Here is a 17538-nt window from a genome sequence, read left to right as displayed (position 1 = left end):
TCTGGTCAAAATTTTCACTCAATACAGACATAGGACTTTTCTTGTTATTAATATCCTCTTACTTTTACGCAATCTAAAATTTTCCTTAATATCAGGTTTAAATCAACATATTTAAAAATGCAGTACTTGTCACAAATTCTTTAAAAATAAAAAGACAAAACAAACCAAAGTCGCACCCTGTGCTTATAATGTTGACCTGTTTCTCTCCTGTCAGGTTTTATTTCAGAAACTGGCATGGCACCACTGAAGGAGAGTCCCCAGTTTGGAGACACTGCATCAGTAAGCTTAGAGGAGGACACAGCCCACAGAAAACACCAGAGGGAACACCCCTACTCGATGCTGCTTCCCTTGACTACCTGTTTGCCCAGGTGTGTGTTTGCCATGGGGCACTAAGGATTTGTTTTCACAGTCTGTTTATAGGCGTTGCTCACTCACTGTTATCCATTCCAAGAGTGTATTAGTGCAGATTACTGATCTAACTGACTTTTCCATTTTTAATGCCTTTGAAAGTATGTTTTCCTTTAACGCGCATACACCAACAGAAGGGGAAATATAACTGTACCAGGAAGAGCATTTTTAAAGTCAGCGACAGATAGCAGTTATTTACATCTGTTCAATCAAGATTGCAGTATGTGCAAGGCCTATTTCAGTGGAGTGGCTTATCGATGTTCATATTCGTATGTGTTTGGTGTATGACTGATGTGACTTTGTTACACAGGGCCAGCATGACTTTCAGACAGGCCTGGTTCAACTGAGGATGTCCCAGTCAGAGGCAGAGCAACACGAGATAGAAAATGAGTGTCTGGGCATGGCTGTGCTTGCTATCACTCATTTTGCCATGGATGTGGATATGCCCCTATCCACTGCTTCACGGGAAATCAGGTAACACACACACACACACACACACACACACACACACACACACACACACACACACACACACACACACACACACACACGGACACACACACACACGCACACGGACACACACAAACTACACCTCACACTCTTGTGCATGTCCTTCACTTTATAAACATTTCTCACATTTGAAGCATATATATATATATATGTCCCAAACCCCACGAATATTGTTATTAAAAGTTCATAAATATACAAATGTTTATATATTTTTCTTTTTAATCCTTCAAGCTACAAGCGTTTCATCCCAGAGTCGCTGAACCGCAACATTAAGCAGCGGAACATTTTGACACGCATCCGCATCAACAATGTGTTCAAGAAATTCCTCAGTGAATTCAACAGCCGCACAGTCCAGGACAGCAACATAACACCGTACGACCTGAAGATCAAGTACCTGGCCACACTGGAGGGCTTGACCACCAGCCTGGGCAGCGAAATACTTGAGCCAATCTCACTCAGTATAATGCAGGAGGGGGAGCTCTGCAATGGTAAGAATGCAGGAAGAAGATGAGGCGGTGCCCATAAGCAAAAGCTCTTGCGCAATGGACCAGATTTGTGGCATGCAGTGTGTGTTGCTGTATGGGATGTCGTTTACCTATTACTATACTACTAAGACTATAATGACTGTAGAGTGAAACTGCTGTTTACCAAGATAATTCCTGTGGGAATAGAGGAAAGCCAAGAGAGTGAGAGAGGTAAAGCATTTGTACATGTCATGACAAAAAGTATAATTGATACTCAACCACAAAAATGAGAGAACAGTTTGTAATTTTAGTCCTGCTGAAGGATTTTAATCAGCTACACTGGATCTGTGTTGGAATATAGTGGTTATGTGACAGTGGTTAGTTTAGTATGTTTATATGTAGAGCTTTTGTGGTATCTCACCCACAGTTCAAAGCAGCAAAAAAAGGTTTTCACTCTCTTGATGTCCAAATATACCTAAAGCATTTTGAGTTTGTTCACTTAGGTGAAAACCAAAAGTGAAAGGAACAAGATGTTTACATGTCACATTAACCCACTTTTCACAGAGCAGACCAAACATTTGATTTCTCTAATTTATTATGTGAAGTTTTCAAGCACTGATGTAGAACTCAGAAGCTCTGCCCCTAACCTGTCTGTCACAGGGCACAATAGCTTTTATGAGTAACACCTTCCCAGGCAAGCTTTCCTCATATTGGACAGTCATTGAACAGCGCAGATGTTTTTAAGAACTCTATTGAGAAGCCAAACAAATAATATTTATATATTTTTTTCAATACTGTGAGTAAAATATAATGTGTTCTTTCTGTTTCCAGGGTACTACAACCAGAGCCAAGAGCAGGGCCACACTCAGAACATGGAGACAAGCCATGACATGCAGGTCCTGGTTACTGGTACCACTGGCATTTCCTGGAGGAAGAAACCCGCTACGGTTAGTAAGCCTGTGTGTGAACAAAACTTCAAGGGCCTCCTAGTTTCAGGATCGTAAAGTGGTAGAACCAGAAAACGAGAAGATAGATCTCTCTCTTGCTTGGTTTTACGTCTGTAAAGGAATATTATGGCAGGGTTTGTAAAGATACAAGTTCATTTGTTGTGGTTATTTTTAATACTGAATGCTAGTTGTAAACATTTCTCCAACAAATGTCATAATATTCCATATATTTAACGACAACCCCTGTGAAGGTCACCACAGTATTTTCAATTAGCCTATATATTAGCTGGCAGTATTTGAACATAATGTTTTTTTTTTTCATGGGTTGTTTGAAAATATCAGCTCTTTTTCTGCCATATCTCTTGAAACAGACACCTGTGATCTCCAAAGAAAAGGGAAAGTCAAAGAAGAACAAGCAAGATGGAAAACTGAAAAATGACCGAAATAAAGTGGCACGCGATGGCTGGGTGCTGCTCTGTGACTTCCATGAGATCACACACGTTGTTGTCAGAGAGGCAACAGTCACCATCCTTACACAGGACAACAAAAAGATGGTAAGACAAACGTATAAACAAATCAAAGGGTACTATGCTTTATGTGGAATCAGCATATATAGTTTCAGTTGGTTCTGAATCTGTTTTTAATTACCTTATCTATACCTTCACATCGTTATTTTGAACATGAGTCATCGCTGCATGATTTTAGCGATGGCTGTAGATGATGTCATGCACCGACGAGAAAGTGGATTTTGAGGTTGTAATACATCATCGCTCTTTGTGATAGACCTGAGTGTTGGTAATGGCCACTACTCTCTACTCACTATTGAACTCTTGCTTTTTACTCATCTTTATCTCTGTTTCTCTTTTCAGGAGATGCAAATGAGTTCTCGGGCTCAGGCTCTGTCTTTTGCAGCCCTTGTGGACGGGTACTTCAGGCTGACAGTCGATGCCCACCACTACCTGTGCAAGGAGGTAGCCCCAGCTTCAGTGGTGCGCAACACCAACAACGGTTGCCACGGACCCATCTGGTTTGTACTAGCAGTGTTATTAGTGGAATGTGTGTGTGTCTGAGTGTATTTTTGTTTTGTTACAAAACACTGCGTTACTGGACGCATGCAGTTGTATTGAACACATGGCTCATAAGCTGTCTGTTATTTGTTTTTCCCTACACTCTGACTGCCTCCTGTCTCCCCCTATTTAGAGAGCGTACACTGCACTCATCCTATTCTGTATACCTAGTTCAAATGTTGTTTTTCTGTTTCTAGCATATCAATGCCGTCACCAAACAAACATCTGTCTGCCTCTGATGTTCGGTCTTTGCATCTTTATATTGTTTGATTCTTCTATTTTTTCAATTTTCTTCACTCAAAAAGAATATTTTTAGCCCCTAAAACTTATTTTTGTTGCCAATGTACTGAAGAAAACAAAATTGAAGAAACAATACTATCTGTGATAGGGTTACATCTTTAGTCTGCTTTTAATAAGACTCACCCCATTTGTTATGTTTTTCTGTCTCTAGTACGGAGTACGCCATCCAGAAACTGCGTCAGGAGGGTAACGAGGAGGGTGCCTACATCCTACGCTGGAGCTGTACTGATTACCAGTACATCATCATCACTGTGGTCTGCAATGAGGTAGTGTATTTGTTTATTAGATGGTAGTAAGTGTCATTTCATCTGTCCCCACAATGAAATTAGATGAAAATTTAAAACTGTATGTATGAATTGTTTTGCAATTGCTTTTTTATTTGTTGAACTCCAGAAAATGAATTTCATGTGTCACTGCTACATTATAGCTTAATAATTAGTAAATTTTAGTTGTTATGCATGTAAATAGTATAAGCATTGTCCTTATTGGTACAGCAATCGGCCACAACGATAAAACCACTTGACAGGTGAAATGAACAGCATTGGTTATTTTGTTATAATGGCATCTGTTGAGGGGTAGGAAAACTGGGCAGTTTAAAATTGGAAACAGGAAAAATGGAAAAATTTAAGGTCAGAGCATCTCCACAATGCAGATATTGTGGGGTGTTCCTGGTATGTAGTGGTTGGTATCTCCCCATAGAAGTCCAAGAAAGGACAACCGGTTGACTGCTGACAGTGGTGTGTATATCCATGGTTTATTGATGCAAGTGGATGGAATTTGTCCTCCCAGTGTCATGATCGCAAATGGGTCTATAAACTTCTCACAGTGTTCTATGGCTATATTGAAAATAATATGTAACTACCCTGTATTATTAGGTCAGAGTGCAGTAGTGGTTTCAAACAGATGAACTGGAAAACCCTTTTTTAGGTTATTTGCTAACAAGAGGACGTGACAAACACACAGCGACGCAGCAAACAACATGTTATCAGTTCATTTCATAGCAGATTACAGGAAGCTGAGCTCATGACAGGTCACTACAGCATTGTGAGTCAGCATGGGAGTAAACACCCACTCATTTACAACCACATTCACCAAGCTGATCCGCTGGGTCCTGAGTAAATGGCAACCATTTTCAAAGAAGGCTTAGTCAAGGTCTGAATAAATGTTGTTATAAGTGCATTGTGACAGAGATCTGTTTCTATGGTGTCTATAGAGTTTTAATGGAAGTATAGAAAACTTTTGCAATATATTTTCTAATAGAATTATGACTTCTAGAAAAATAAACTCTGAGACTTGTTTGGTTTGTTTCCATTAGACTTTTACGTCTTGTTCTCTGCTACAATCTCTGTTCTTCCCAACCCCTCGTTTAATATCATTTTTCGTTTTCAAATGTTTTCATCTTCTTTATTTTTGTAAAATTTTCAGGGAGCAGGTAGTATAATGGTTTTGTTCTCCCTGCTTTAATTGTAATATCTGTATGTGATTATTTTATAGCGTCATGTATATCCTGTGTGGAATTTTGTGATTTTGTGTCATCTGGCATGATGGGGAAAAATACATATTGAAAGAATCTTGGCCAGTGAAGAACTGTCTCTCTTGCTCCATCCAGATCTTGTCAGACTTGAGGGATTCTCGTCCTGTGCGCCAGTATAAGAACTTCCAGATTGAGGTTACCTCCGATGCGTTCCGTCTGTACGGCACAGACACTTCGCGGTCTACTCTCAGGGAGCTGCTGGGGCATCTGGAGGGCCAAAATCTCCGTACCGACAACCTCCAGTTCCAACTGCTTCGCTGCTGCCCCCCACAGCCAAGAGGTAAAGTTAAGACGTCCCACTGACAGTGTGCAGACACTTAGAATAGATTAGCAACTTACGAAAAACATTCGCAGTAATACCCAAACAAAAAGAAGAACACATTACTACAGATGTACTAATTCGGACAAGACCAAACATGGACCATGAAAAAATGTAGCAAAGGTAAAGCATATAATATTTCAGCAGCATAAATAAATAAAACATATTTCAGGATGCTTCATAGCAACAGCAGTGGAGTTTATAGACATACATATAGCAGATACAAAAAATTAATGTGTTTGTTAAAGTGCTCCTGACTCAGATGGAAATTGAAAGATCATCTTGACTCCAAGGAGAAACCACTTTATGTTAGTTAGTGTTTGTCCTCTGCTCAAAAGACATTTTAAGGACGTCATTCAAAGTTTTCCAAAGATTGTGTGACAGAGAGCAAACCAGAGTGCCTGAGAATTTAGGAACTATGTTTTGTACTAAGCCAATTTTGACTCGTATGATTTCCATGTTAACATCACTTATCTAAGGAGCTTTTGTGCTTTGTCATGTTATCTAGCTAGAGCGGACAAATCAACACTAGGTGTGCGGTTAAAAAAAGTTTGGAAATGTGAGAATGATCCTCGCACAGATTGACTTTTGAGTAATTTTACTGGTTCACAGTAAGTTACTTGATTAATAAATAATGAAAATGTACATATAAAATCTTGCATGGCTCTCTGCCAACATGCATCTTTTATTCTTTGTACATGAGAAGTCCTGAAAAAAACAGAACATACTCCTCAAAACATTTGTATTATTTCTGTTTTAAACAGAAAGTTGCTACAGAAGGGGAAAAATCCTGCTTGCTTTGCCGTTTAGTAGTCTCTGCAATGTGAATCCACACCCTGTGCGGCACAGTATTTTACTCTTCACTACTGTGCACGATGCTACATCATGGCTGGGTGTGGTGACAAGTCCAACACACTGCACATTAGATAGGGTCAGAAGTGCAACAGACTTGAATCTTTCAGCCTAGATCAGTGAAGAAAAGCTTTCCCTGTGTACAAAATGTAACGAAGCCTTGCTCTTGAAGTGAATACGTGTAACTGACTGAGGGTAAGGGAAGCAGTGCTGGCACCAACAACGTCTGTGCGTCTGTGTTTCTGAAATGGTGTCAGGGAGGAAGAGAGTAGTAAATGTGGGTTTGCGAAGCCAAAGAGGCACTCTTCTGTTTACTTCACTTGGGGAAAGGTGGAGCCATGTGTGCATGTGTGCATGGATGTGTTGAGCTGCTTATGTTTTGGGTTGTGTGGTTTTGATGATTATCAAAATGTGTAACTGTTTTGGGTTAGGGTTTGAGTTAGATCTTCTTTAGAGGAATATAAAAGATTTGAGTGCTGTGTTGTTGTCCCTATAAGATATTTATGATGTGTTATGTAACATTCTTGCTATAACAAGCACATATTTGTGTACCCACTTTGTGACAGTGTGGTGCAGTTCTCTTTTACTTATTGTTGTTTTTTGGATCTATGTATTTATTTATTCTGAACATAATGTCAGCTGTCTTTGAAAGTGAGGAGATATGCTTTGCTACAATTAGGCCTGGATTAGGTCAAAGGGTTAAAGAGTGGGTGCAGTGTAATGTGCAGTATTCTATGGTAGATGTGGATGCATGTTGTGTTTAGGTTTTGCATAAAAACCCAGATTACATGTTACAGAACAGTGCTCTTAATGCTCTTCGACGTGATGCTGATGGAGTGCAGATACTTTTTTTTCTCTCTTTAACCACAGCGTTGGTTTTGTCATAACCTTAGACATCCACAACACACAGGCACAGACAAACACTCGCGCATAGTACGGTAACAGGCACAAAGACATTTTCACTTGATCCTCCCACACACGGCTCTGCACATACAAAAAATAAACTGAATCAGTATGGTAACCGGACCTAAAAATGTATTCACATCATTGCCACATTGACGTAATTGTTCAGAGCTCGTTTCACCACATGTAAACACAGTTCTGCTTTTATGTTGAATGCATGCATATATGTGCATCTGTGCATTTTTACAATTCTTGTATGATGTTACCTCAACTCAAGCTTTTTTTGTAATCAAAGTTTATTGTTGTTGTCTGACTACAATGGAGCCTTGTCAAATCAGTCTACACTTTTGACAATAGTGTAGGCAGATGTGACATGTTTTGTGAAGGATTTCAGAATACTTTTCCCAAATATGAAAAACTCTAACCATTCTTGATTCATTTAAAGTTTCGTTCTCGCTTTATTCCCTAGACAATACAATAACTCTCTCTGTGTTTTTGCTACAGAAATTTCTAACCTGCTGGTGGTCACTAAGGATAGAGCACCAGTCCCTCAGACACCTATGCAGGACAGTCAACTTAGCTTCCACCGCATTCTCAAGGAGGAGATTGAGCAGGTACACTTTTGCTTGTCCACGTCTGTATGCTGTGTGACAGTTTTGTAATGCAGTTATGAAAATGTAGGCTGTACATTTCAATTTCACTTCATTTCTGTTTTGTACATTATAGTTTAAGCTTCCAGTGTGCTGTTTGTTGTAAATGTAAACGCACAAAATATTCGAAACACTTTAACTACACTGCAGTCTTGTGTAAGACTACCACAAAATACTGGCGTAAAGCATAACAGAGCTTAGTCCACAAATGAAAGTAAAAGGTTTGTAGCTTTGACCTTTACTGCAGTTACGAAAGTATTTATACCCCAGGAATCCCCCTCGTATTACAAAAAGTTCACACAGCTGAACTTACACCCTTAAGAATTTTTTTTATTATTCTTTTTTGTTTTAATTTACATAGCAAGTAAGAGAAAATAAATTGATTGAATATCAAGATACTCCTAAGACTTATACAATTACAGTTTATCAGTATGACTTCAGTGTTTCTGCAGGACACTGACTGCAACTATTTTCTGTAAAGCTGTGTTTTCTCGACTCTCTGCTGTGTTCACCAGGAGGAGCACCTTGGCCTGGGAACTAAAACCAACATCTACAAAGGCACACTGAGGGTGAAGAATGAGGAAGACGAGGATGCAGGTTACTCGTCCTTCCAGGAAGTCAAAGTTGTCCTGAAGGTGCTGGGTTCTGGACACAGGGACATCTCCTTGGTGAGACACGAGCTTATGACAGCAACATCCTTGTACGCCTCTTCTTATGAGGACATCCATTCTGGTGTATCTAACCATATTCATACTCAGTAGCTGCAGGCTGTTTCAACATCTATTCCGACAATCTGTTATGTAAGTGCTGGGTCAACTTTGTCTTTCTGCTGACAGGCCTTCTTTGAAACAGCCAGTATGATGCGGCAAGTGTCCCATAAACACATCGTTCTCCTCTACGGAGTGTGTGTCCGCCACCTGGAGAGTGAGTATATATACAGAGCTGTGTGTTTGCAGGTGTGTGTGTAAAATGTGCTGGTATGTCTCAGCCTTTTGACATTGGCCTCTTTATATCATAAGATATCATGGTGGAGGAGTTTGTCCAACCAGGACCACTGGACTTGTTTATGAGGAGACAGCAGAGTCCACTCAGCACACCATGGAAGTTCCAGGTGGCCAAGCAGTTAGCCTCAGCTCTCAGCTACTTGGTATGAAAGGGAAACTCAAACACATATACTAGACACAAACTTATATTCAGCCATGGGACAATTTGGACCATATTATGTCAGCTTCATGTACAAAATGTGTAAATATACCCTGTTCATTGTGCCACTTTTTTGTATCCTCTGTATGGTGTGTTTGTGTGTGTGTGTGCTGTAGGAGGACAAAAAGCTGATCCACGGCTTTGTGTGTGCTAAAAACGTCCTGCTCGCCAGGGATGGATTGGGTGCAGAGGAAGGAGGGCCCTTCATCAAGCTCAGCGACCGAGGAATACCAATCACAGTGCTCACCAGGGAGGGTGAGTAACGAGTACGCACGTCACTTGAGATGTCTAGAAATGCAACCAAAGTGATTCCAAAACAGCCACCGTGGAAAATTTCACAAAAACTTCTGCTTTCTCTTCCAGTCAGCTGTAAATAAAAGTACAAGCAAAATGAGAAAACAATCAGTCAAACGAATGTGCTACTGAAGCTCAACCACAATTAAATGCATTTTAAGGCAGAACTCCAAAGATGCATATACATACAGTGATAGTTAAAACTTAATATGTGAAATGATTTACTTTTTATTGTCTGGGAACACACATTGATTGTTGGTTTGCCAGACTGAGACTTTGTTGCATGAATAATTTTAAAATATGCTTCTTTTAACTGTAAAGTAGTAGCTATTGTTTGTTAAAGTTACCCTGTGACCTGCATTTTTTTCACCACTATACAGAAAACAAGAACATTTCCGCTCAAGCAGAGGTTGTCAGTAATAGGAATCACATTTGTCACATAATCGGTTGGGCACATTTCCTGTTTCAGACCATAACTCGGTTTAAAAGCTAGATATGGCTTCAGAAGAGACAGCGCAGCAAGGACACTTCTCAGATTGCAGTTCCCCTCATATGGTCACTTCATGTTTCTGTTTGTCTATTCAAGCTAAAAGTTGTGCGATATAACTGTGTGGCTGTGCAGATGGGTCGACAAACCACAGGACAGACTGGAAATGTTTCTGTGCAAATGTCCACTGCCACATGCCCCTGGGAATGCTCCTCTCTCGCTCTTCCTTTCCAGAAGTCTTTAGCATTTCTTGTTCAGTGTCCATTAGTTTGCTGATCAAACAGTTTTCCAGTTATATATTGATGTCCTTGTACATAGATTTGATTGAACGTAGTGCATAAAGTGCTCAAAACCCCACTGGGAACACTCTTCTCTGCTTCCCAGCAATCTCAAAGTGTTTCACTCAAACCCTCAAATCTATTGCTCTCTTTCACTCATTTTTTTTCTCTCTTTTGTCCTTAAACTCAATTATCTCCTTTCCCGCTCCCATTTCTGCCTCTATTCAACTCGCCCACTGTTTCTCGCCATCTTTACTCCCTCACTGCTTCCTAACATATACCCTTCATCTGATTTTATGGATTTATAGAGAGGCCATGAAGGTCATCACATCAGTTAGTCCATCTTCCAGTCAGAGTGATATATTTTGGCAAGCCCATGCCAAACCTTTTAACATTCGATAGAGACAGTCAGTCAACATTTTTAGTCAGCTACCCGCCAGCCAGCCTGTCAGAGCTGCTCTGTATTTTATTGTTGATTCCTGTATGGTGAGAGTGTGTTGGCAACATCCGTAAGGTCACGCCCTGAGATTTGTTTCTACAGTGTAGAACTTTTGTCAGAGCCTGGTTAGAGATCATATTTATGTAGCGATCGATTTAACAAACTGAATGCCCATCCATCTATCCATTATCTATACTCCACTTAAAAATCTGTAGGGTTGCGAGGAGCCTGGAGTCCATTCCAGCTGACTTAAGGCGAAGGCAGGGGACACCCTGGACAGGTTGCCAGTCTGCCACTGGGCCACATAAAGAGAAAGACAATCAAGCACACTCACCTTCACATCTACACACGTGGACAAAATTGTTGGTACCCCTCAGTTAAAGAAGGAAAAACCCACAATTCTCACTGAAATCACTTGAAACTCACAAAAGTAACAATAAATAAAAATTTATTGAAAATTAAATAATCAAAAACAGCCATTACTTTTGAATTGTTGATTAACATAATTATTTAAAAAAACAAACTAATGAAACAGGCCTGGACAAAAATGATGGTACCTCTATAAAAGATTGAAAACTATTTGACCAGAGTGACATGATTAACTCAGGTGTGTCATTTAACTGACATCACAGGTGTTTCCAAACTCATAATCAGTCAGTCTGCCTATTTAAAGGGAGACAAGTAGTCACCCTGCTGTTTGGTGAAAAGGTGTGTACCACACTGAACATGGACAACAGAAAGCGAAGGAGAGAATTGTCCCAGGACATCCGAAAAAAAATGATAGACAAACATCTTAAAGGTAAAGGCTATAAGACCATCTCTAAACAGCTTGAAGTTCCTGTGACAACAGTGGCTCATATTATTCAGAAGTTCAAGACCCACGGGACAGTAGCCAACCTCCCTGGACGTGGCCGCAAGAGGAAAATTGATGGCAAATTGAAGAGACGGATCGTTGGAATTGTATCCAAAGAGCCCAGAGCAACCTCCAAAGAAATTAAAGGTGAACTCCAAGGCCAAGGTACATCAGTGTCAGATCGCACCATTCGTCGTTGTTTGAGCCAAAGTGGACTTCATGGGAGACGACCAAGGAGGACACCACTGCTGAAAAAAACTCACAAAAAAGCCAGACTGGAATTTGCAAAAATGCATGTTGACAAGCCACAAAGCTTCTGGGAGAATGTCCTTTGGACAGATGAGACCAAACTGGAGCTTTTTGGTAAGGCACATCAACTCTATGTTCATAGACTCAAAAACCAAGCATACGAAGAAAAGAACACTGTCCCTACGGTGAAACATGGAGGAGGCTCAGTAATGTTTTGGGGCTGCTTTGCTGCATCTGGCACAGGGTGTCTTGAAAGTGTGCAAGGTACGATGAAATCTGAAGACTATCAAGGCATTCTGGAGAGAAATGTGCTGCCTAGTGTCAGAAAGCTTGGTCTCAGTCGCAGGTCATGGGTCTTCCAACAGGACAACGATCCAAAACACACAGCCAAAAAGACCCAAGAATGGCTGAGAGAAAAGCGTTGGACTATTCTAAAGTGGCCTTCTATGAGCCCAGATCTGAATCCCATTGAACATATGTGGAAGGAGCTGAAACATGCCATTTGGAGAAGACACCCATCAAACCTGAGACAACTGGAGCTGTTTGCTCATGAGGAGTGGGCCAAAATACCTGTTGACAGCTGCAGAACGCTCATTGACAAATACAGAAATCGTTTAATTGCAGTGATTGCCTCAAAAGGTTGTGCAACAAAATATTAAGTTATGGGTACCATCATTTTTGTCCAGCCCTATTTCATTAGTTTGTTTTTTTAAATAATTATGTTAATCAACAATTCAAAAGTGATGGCTGATTTTGATTATTTAATTTTCAATAAATTTTTATTTATTGTTACTTTTGTGAGTTTCAAGTGATTTCAGTGAGAATTGTGGGTTTTTCCTTCTTTAACTGAGGGGTACCAACAATTTTGTCCACGTGTGTATGGGCAATTTGGAATCACCAGTTAACCTCAGGCTGTTTTTGGACTGTATACTAGGAGCACCTTTGCAACCCACGCATGCACAGGGAGAACATGCACACTCCACACAGAAAGATGTGAACAAAATATCTAACATTATGCTAGCGATTGATATGTGATATCCAGAGTGAAATCTAAATATAAAATGGACATGCTTAGGTCAAGTCACTTTTGTGTAGACAGCACAAAAGCTTTGCAGTCTGCAAAACGTATGTTACCGTCTGCACTTAGACCCAGGACAAATCAATGAGGAAAGAAATAAGAAAAACAACATCAAAAACCCAAGAACAGAAACAGGGGAGAAATTGGAGTGTCATTGGAGGGATCCCTCCTGTACGACAGACAGACTTGAAAGAGATGACAAATATAAAGAGAAATAATGTAGGATCCAAAAATAGAAATTTAAATGTTGAGGCAGATACAGTTGGTGTGGTGATAATATGTTTTTAGTTGACTGTCAGTGGATAGATGTTGTTTATGGTTGTTTTAAAGTTTAGTCTGTATTTCACACTTGGTAAGAGGAAGTACTCCCATAATCACATTTTAAAGAGAAAATGTATGCCTTTGAAGCTGTTGTCGACAGTCAGGTTAGTGTATTCCAGTAAAGCAGTGAGGTGCACTTGTTTGCATTTTACCTCAGGGCATCAGAAAATTATTTTCTGAGAGTTCCAACCCACAGATTTCACACCGCTCCCAAAACTGTTAAAATGTGTTTATGATGCCAAATCTGTCCTCGTAAAATGTAAGTGTTGCTCAAGTTTACATGTATCTGCAGAGTGTGTGCATCGTATCCCATGGATTGCTCCAGAGTGTGTGAAGAGTGTGTCCGCCCTGAGCGTCGCAGCCGACAAATGGGGATTTGGTACCACCCTGTGGGAGATCTGCTATGATGGAGAGACTCCCCTCAAAGACAAGAAACTCACAGAGGTAGGAGACCCACATGAACACAGACGACTGCATATGATCGTAAATACATCCAAGCTAATGCCCTCTATTGTTTCACCACCTGGAGAGACGTTCCATACCAATAATCACATTAACTCTCTTTTCATGCATCTCCTCATTTGTGTGTCTGTTTTCGTGTCTCTGTTCTGAGCAGAAGGAGAGGTTTTATGAAACCGAGTGCCAACTGGCCACACCAGACTGCAAAGAGCTGGCTGAACTCATGACCCACTGCATGAACTACGACCCCAAGAAGAGACCTTTCTTCAGGGCTATCGTCAGAGACATAGACATGCTAGAAGAAACAAGTATGTGTGAGAAGAACACCTGCACTGCTTATTTTATATACTGTAGTTGCATAGCATAATAATGCATAAGGCATAGGTTGCAAATGTGAAGCAAAACCTCAGGCAGCATTTGGTTTCAGCAGTTTTACTGCCATTGTGCCAACTTTTATGCCTTTAGCATCTTAGAACTGAAAAAATCTAAAAATGCCAGTCAGTAGTACAGAATTGCACAGCAGTTAAAAGACCATAGTGGTTCAAAAGTCAAGTATTGCTGTTTACAGTTGGAATATGACCTGAATGATATGCATGTTTTGTATCTCACCTAGCAGCAGCCTTGTAAAGAGAGAAACTTGTTTACTCAACTCAGATGTTCATGAGGAAGTTCACTGGGTGCATTATCACTGATCTGCCCCTCCGCTGGGCCCCACTGCAACATATTAGACTCAGTTCCTCCACCTGCTGGCCAAAATTGGATACTGCAGCCAATTTTATTAAACAAAGTTTAGTAGAAAGCTTAATCTTCTTATATTAAAATTCCAAAGTACCTACAAAATCACCTTAATATTTGTATTAGTCTGCCACAGGTTCTATAAGCACCTGAAAAGCTTGGAGTCAGTTGAAAAACTATGTTTTTATGCTATTGACATTTTATAATTGATAGTAGTGATGTGAAATGAGTTTTTGCTTAAATACCAAATTGTATTTCTGTAAGTAGCTGTTTGTGTTGAAACGAGAGCAAGTAAACAGTTGCATAACCATAGAAAATTCTAGTGAACACTTTGGCACTGTCAACCACAATAGACTTCCTATGACGCAAGTGTGTTTATGTTGAAGAAAAGCCATGTTTTATCCAGCGTGCTTGATGTGTTTGTTCCTCTTTCTATCTTTCAGACCCATCTATCAGACCCCAGCCGACAACAGAGGTGGACCCAACTGTGTTTGAAAAGAGATTCCTGAGGAAGATCAGAGAACTGGGAGAGGTAAACTTGTGCTGCTCTGTGATTTTGTGTTCATCTCTGTTTAACAGATCCTAGTGTTGATACCAATGATCAAACAGGTGCACAGAATGACCTGACCATTTTGTAAAGACCAAATGCATTAATAATAATTTTTGAAATAAAGTAGCTAAGCAAGGCCTGTTGAATTACTTCAACAGGAAGCAGTTATTGTGCATTTTCAGTCATTTAAATTTAGTTTGTTTGTCATGTAGGGTCACTTTGGTAAGGTGGAGTTGTGCCGCTATGATCCACGGGGAGACAGAACAGGCGAGCTGGTGGCAGTGAAGTCGCTTAAGCCTGAGAACCAGGAGGAACAGAGCAGCACCCTCTCCAGTGAGATTAACATCTTGAAGGAACTCTACCATGAAAACATTGTCAAATACAAGGGTATCTGTCAAGAGGAAGGTAAGACAGAAGGAGTACAGTACAGAAATGCACACAAACACTCCTATACACCTGTTCAGAAGAAGACACATCAAAGTCTATTGTGTTGAAAAAATACAAATCAAAATTTTAGATTGAGTCACTTCTTATAAACACACATATTAGAGCAATGTTTTACTTTATGTAGTGTAGTATTTTTCAGTTTAAGATTTTCAATGAAACTTGAAAACGAATGTAGTTTTGTTAAAGTGTGTTGATTGGGATGCAGGAGTAGAAAAATACTTTCAGACTTGATTTGAGTTTGAACTGTTCGAGTTTTTTTTTTAAATTGGGTAACTGTTTTGCAGAAAATCTTCAAAATTCTGTGAGTTAAGTATAATGGTAACAAGTGAGAGGCACAAACTGGGATTAGCGTGTACTATAAGGACAATCAATGATGATGACTTAATGTCTGTCTCTGACTGCATTTGTATATGTGTTTGTAGGTGGTCAGGCTATTAAGCTGATCATGGAGTACCTCCCAATGGGCAGTTTGAAGGAGTATCTACCCAGAAACAAAAGCAAGACCGACCTCAGCACCCTTCTCAGCTACTCTGCTCAGATATGCAAGGTAACACTTCTTTCTACAGAACTGTTGTCTGAGACTTCAGTCACTTTAAATCTGTCAGAGATTACCCTGCTTATTTATTCATTTCAGGGAATGGACTATTTGGGATCTCGACATTACATCCACCGGGACCTGGCTGCCCGAAATGTGCTAGTGGAGAATGAGAGGACAGTGAAGATCGGAGACTTCGGTCTCACCAAGACCATCAAGGACAACGAGGGATATTACACTGTCAAGGACGACCACGACAGCCCTGTTTTCTGGTGAGTCAAGAGGAGGGAAAGCTGAAGGCTATGTAAATTTTACTGCCTTGCACTTGAACGTATGGCTGAGATCTTATTGTTAAAAGAGAGAGAGCTGAAAAGAAAAGAAGGTGAGAATGAAGAGAGGATAATAAATATAATAGGAGGCACCAGAAGAGAATTAAATGAGTTGATGAGGGATATATGGAAAAAGTGGCCATCCATCCCAGCAAGAGATTTCATTAAAAAGTGTTTTTCATCCTGCAGATGATAAATTGAAATTCTTTCTAGCAATAAATTGACTCTGGTGTCAGTCAAGGACCTCAGCCTCAAGGACCGAGTAAAATAGTGAATGACAGAGAATTAGGCATTAAACAGAGAGGGAGGACGAGTCGAATGGAGTAGCTTGAAGCAGCCGGTTAAGTTATGAAAATGGTCTGTATTTACTTCTGGAGTACTTGCAAGTGATCCTAATAACAGTATACAGTAGATATTTAAAATTTACCCTTAGACGGGTTGAAAAGATGTTTGCATCAAGCTGATTTCCAACAATCATCGTGGTGTTTGGAGATAGTTTGCATTCAAGAAAATTAGACAAATGTTCCCTTTGTCTTTTCAGTATTTGTACTCAGCAGATTTTGTCATATTTTTAGAAGGCTGCTACATCTATGAAAGAACCAAAATGCATGATTATTCTTTTTAGTCGTGTTTCAATGATTCCATCAGAGAAAAATTAAAAAATGAAAAGAATTTACACTTAATATTTGTTTTGTGTTTCAGGTATGCTCCAGAATGTCTGACTCAGTGTAAGTTTTACCTCGCTTCAGACGTTTGGTCCTTCGGCGTGACGATGTACGAACTCATCACCTACTGCGACTCCTCCAAGAGCCCGATGGCGGTCAGTGCCCCTTTTTTCTCCTTTTTATAGTCACTCTTACACAGGCAAGCGGGGAATGCGTCTAATCCAAACTGTATATTTTGAGAAATTTGGTTGATGACTCTTCATTGAATATACATAACTCATACTTGATTGGTTTGCAGAAATAGCTGAATTCTTCACAGCATTACAAACAGTCATTTGTATGTGGCAGATGGTGTTGGTCTTTAGCCAGAGCAGCAGATGACAGACTCCACCAGGAGCTTTCCAAACTTACAGCCTGTGCCAACACTAAGAGCTTAGTTTATCATGAAGATCTCTCATTTGCATCAGGCTTTTATCTGCCACTGTTATTTAGATTTACCCATCACTCCTACTGGAGGAAGATCAGTAATACAGAGCGCACAGGTTAAGTGAATGTTGAAAAGAGAGACATCAAAAAGACCATTAAAGGTAACATAGCAAAGATTAAACGACTGCGTGTCATAAATGCTCCATTCATTCAGCACAATTCTCTTTAAATTGTGT

The 17538-nt window shown here is 40.0% G+C and overlaps 1 protein-coding gene across 1 annotated transcript in view; it reads left to right on the top strand.

Annotated features, from left to right (window-relative positions):
* The window catches only part of jak1 (Janus kinase 1), a 34859-nt gene that overhangs the window by 13198 nt on the left and 4123 nt on the right, over positions 1-17538 (top strand). Inside the window, exons 4-23 of the mRNA XM_022204533.2 lie at positions 215-368; positions 719-882; positions 1150-1406; positions 2214-2329; positions 2701-2883; positions 3199-3356; positions 3848-3962; positions 5306-5510; positions 7809-7918; positions 8470-8622; positions 8791-8878; positions 8974-9101; positions 9274-9412; positions 13449-13600; positions 13773-13923; positions 14794-14882; positions 15113-15305; positions 15770-15894; positions 15982-16154; positions 16914-17031. Coding sequence (XP_022060225.2) covers positions 215-368; positions 719-882; positions 1150-1406; positions 2214-2329; positions 2701-2883; positions 3199-3356; positions 3848-3962; positions 5306-5510; positions 7809-7918; positions 8470-8622; positions 8791-8878; positions 8974-9101; positions 9274-9412; positions 13449-13600; positions 13773-13923; positions 14794-14882; positions 15113-15305; positions 15770-15894; positions 15982-16154; positions 16914-17031 — 2971 coding nt within the window. The remainder of the gene's footprint in view (positions 1-214; positions 369-718; positions 883-1149; positions 1407-2213; positions 2330-2700; positions 2884-3198; positions 3357-3847; positions 3963-5305; positions 5511-7808; positions 7919-8469; positions 8623-8790; positions 8879-8973; positions 9102-9273; positions 9413-13448; positions 13601-13772; positions 13924-14793; positions 14883-15112; positions 15306-15769; positions 15895-15981; positions 16155-16913; positions 17032-17538) is intronic.

This window comes from Acanthochromis polyacanthus, chromosome 4 (assembly GCF_021347895.1).
Source record: "Acanthochromis polyacanthus isolate Apoly-LR-REF ecotype Palm Island chromosome 4, KAUST_Apoly_ChrSc, whole genome shotgun sequence".
NCBI classification, from domain to species: domain Eukaryota; kingdom Metazoa; phylum Chordata; class Actinopteri; family Pomacentridae; genus Acanthochromis; species Acanthochromis polyacanthus.
Note: the sequence above shows the minus strand (reverse complement) of the source record. Positions and strands in the feature narration are given on the sequence as shown.